Genomic DNA, 2,433 nt, shown 5'->3' on the forward strand with positions numbered 1-2,433 from the left:
GCTGCTCCTGCTGCTCCTCCTCCTCCTGCTTCATCCTCCTGCTGCTCCTCCTCCTCCTGCTGCTCCTCATGCTGCTGCTGCTGCTGCTCATCCTTCTGCTGCTCCTCATCCTCCTGCTTCATCCTCCTGCTGCTCCTCCTCCTCCTGCTCCTCCTCCTCCTCTCCTTCATCCTCCTGCTCCTCTTCCTTCCTAACAAGCCAAATAAAAACTGATTTTTTTGTTGTTGTTGTTTTAATATCAAAAACTAATTAAATGTTGCTGTTTCATGAAATAAGGAGAAGAATCTTTAACAGATTTCTTCTTCAGAGCAGAAGAAATGACAGAAACTACAGAAAGTTTTCTGCAGTCAGGTTGTTTGAGGAGCGCGTCAGGAGGAGGAGTTTGATTCCCAGCTCTGCTCTGCTTCCTCAGGTACATCCTCCACGCGAAGAAGACGGCGTTTGTGGTGGAGCACGACTTCATCATGGCCACCTACCTGGCTGACCGGGTCATCGTGTTTGACGGCATTCCCTCCAAGAAGACCTCTGCCAACACGTAAGGCCCTGACAAATGTTTGGAACTGCCTTTATGACGAGGCGTCCCGCCGGTGGTTAAACGCTCGTCCCGTTGTCCCCGTCAGGCCTCAGGGTCTGCTGGCCGGGATGAACCGCTTCCTGTCGCTGCTGGAGATCACCTTCAGGAGGGACCCGAACAACTTCCGGCCCAGGATCAACAAACTCAACTCCATCAAGGTAGGTCGGCGCTCAGCGCAGGTCTGACGCTTCTCGCCGTTTCTGTCCCGCGTCAACCAACTCTGTCCTGCCCCCCAGGACACGGAGCAGAAGAAGAGCGGGAACTATTTCTTCCTGGACGATTAGACGTCCGCGCCACGGAGCTCCTGGCTGCTGCCCGCCGCTCCCAGCCAGAAACACCCCCCCCATCAGCCTTCCTGTACCGGGCGGCGTCCAGCCGCCAGCCATGTTGTGGCGTGTAAAGTAACGGAGTGCGTCCTGCCTGCGGCGGAGCGGCGGAGACGCTGTGGGACATTCAGCAGCGGGTTTTAACTCATTCACATCAAGTTCTAATAAAGTGATGCTCCCTGATCTGGAGCCTCTGATTGGTTGGTTTGTTTTTCATCTGAACGCCTCGGGCTCTAAATCAATCCTGAACCTTTAATCTTTGATCATTAAACAGACGAGTTTACTGGATATAATTTACAGCTTTAAAGTTATCGGAGCAGAAAGTTGGATCAGATTCTAAGAAGCAGCTGAAGAACTCAGACCTCCAACGAGGAGCGATCAGAATCTGGATCAGAACCAGAATTTAACCCCAACATTTCCTCCAGATCGGTTCTTTAGATTTTACCTGGGAACTAAAAGGTCACATGAAGGAGCAGAGACATCTGTGACCTTTGACCCCCATGAACCTTGAAATCAACAGGCATCACCTTTGACCCATCAGCTGTGCAGTTTGACCTTCCTGTCATCCAGCTGCAGATCTGTGACCTTTGACCCCCAACATTTAACCCCTTGTTTGACGTTTCCTGAAAGTTCAGATGTTTTCTCGTCACAGACAGACGCTGCTGATAACAGAACCTCCTTGTTGGAGGTAATTATTTGTAAATAAAGTTAAATATTTTGAAAAGTGTGAAAGTTTCAGCACCGACTTCCTGTCGGAGCCGAACGTTCCCAAATCTGAACGACTAAAATGTCGGAAAGTCTGAAGAAGTTGGGCTGAACAACACTCCTCAGGAGCTCAGAGCTGAAACCAAACTGCGCTCTTATTGTGAAAGTCGTGACAAAACTGAAAGGTGAATTATTAGCAGAGGGAGGGGCAGCGTGAAGGAGTGAATGTGTGACTTTAAACCTGAGACTTCAGGTTTCTTATCGTGGTTATCGGAGCCTGAAGATGTTTTTTCTGATCGTGATCCTCCTGCAGGGTAAGAACACCTTCGCTTCGACTTCACTGACGTTTATTTTCACAGACAGGAAAGTTTTAGTACTTCCTGGATTCACAGACGTTTGAGGAAGTAGCAGCTGTGAGGACATGTAAATCTGAGAAACTCTCACCATGTTTACAGGTTTAAAAAACATTCAAATTAAAGCTCCAAATAGTTTGTTTTTTGTTTTAGTTTGGTTTAAATTATTTTGTCTTCAAGTTCATCTAAAATATTCAGAGTGTAATTTCTCACCATGAAAGGAGCTCAAAGTTTAGAGGAGTAAAAGATAAAAAAACTAATAAATTCAGTCTTTCTGGATCAAGAGTTTAAGTATCTCGGGGTCTTGTTCAGGAATGAGGGAAAAATGGAGCGGGAGATGGACAGGCGGATTGGTGCAGCGTCTGCAGTGAAGCGGGCGCTGTACCGATCTGTCGTGGTGAAGAGAGAGCTGAGTCAAAAGGCGAAGCTCTCGATTTACCGGTCGATCTACGTTCCTACCCTCATCTATGGTCAC

General features: G+C 48.0%; 2 protein-coding genes across 2 annotated transcripts in view; both read left to right on the top strand.

The window, feature by feature from the left end:
* Nucleotides 1–1,097, top strand: part of abce1 (ATP-binding cassette, sub-family E (OABP), member 1) — a 9,237-nt gene extending 8,140 nt beyond the window's left edge. Inside the window, exons 17-19 of the mRNA XM_017438358.3 lie at nt 413–535; nt 621–732; nt 811–1,097. Coding sequence (XP_017293847.1) covers nt 413–535; nt 621–732; nt 811–858 — 283 coding nt within the window. The 3' untranslated portion in view covers nt 859–1,097. The remainder of the gene's footprint in view (nt 1–412; nt 536–620; nt 733–810) is intronic.
* A 683-nt stretch (nt 1,098–1,780) lies between these two features.
* LOC108249160 overlaps nt 1,781–2,433 on the top strand; it is a 4,406-nt gene continuing 3,753 nt past the window's right edge. The window contains exon 1 of the mRNA XM_017438347.3: nt 1,781–1,919. Within this exon, the coding sequence (XP_017293836.1) occupies nt 1,889–1,919 (31 nt within the window). The 5' untranslated portion in view covers nt 1,781–1,888. The remainder of the gene's footprint in view (nt 1,920–2,433) is intronic.

Source organism: Kryptolebias marmoratus, linkage group LG7 (genome assembly GCF_001649575.2).
Source record: "Kryptolebias marmoratus isolate JLee-2015 linkage group LG7, ASM164957v2, whole genome shotgun sequence".
In the NCBI taxonomy this organism is placed as follows: Eukaryota; Metazoa; Chordata; class Actinopteri; order Cyprinodontiformes; family Rivulidae; genus Kryptolebias; species Kryptolebias marmoratus.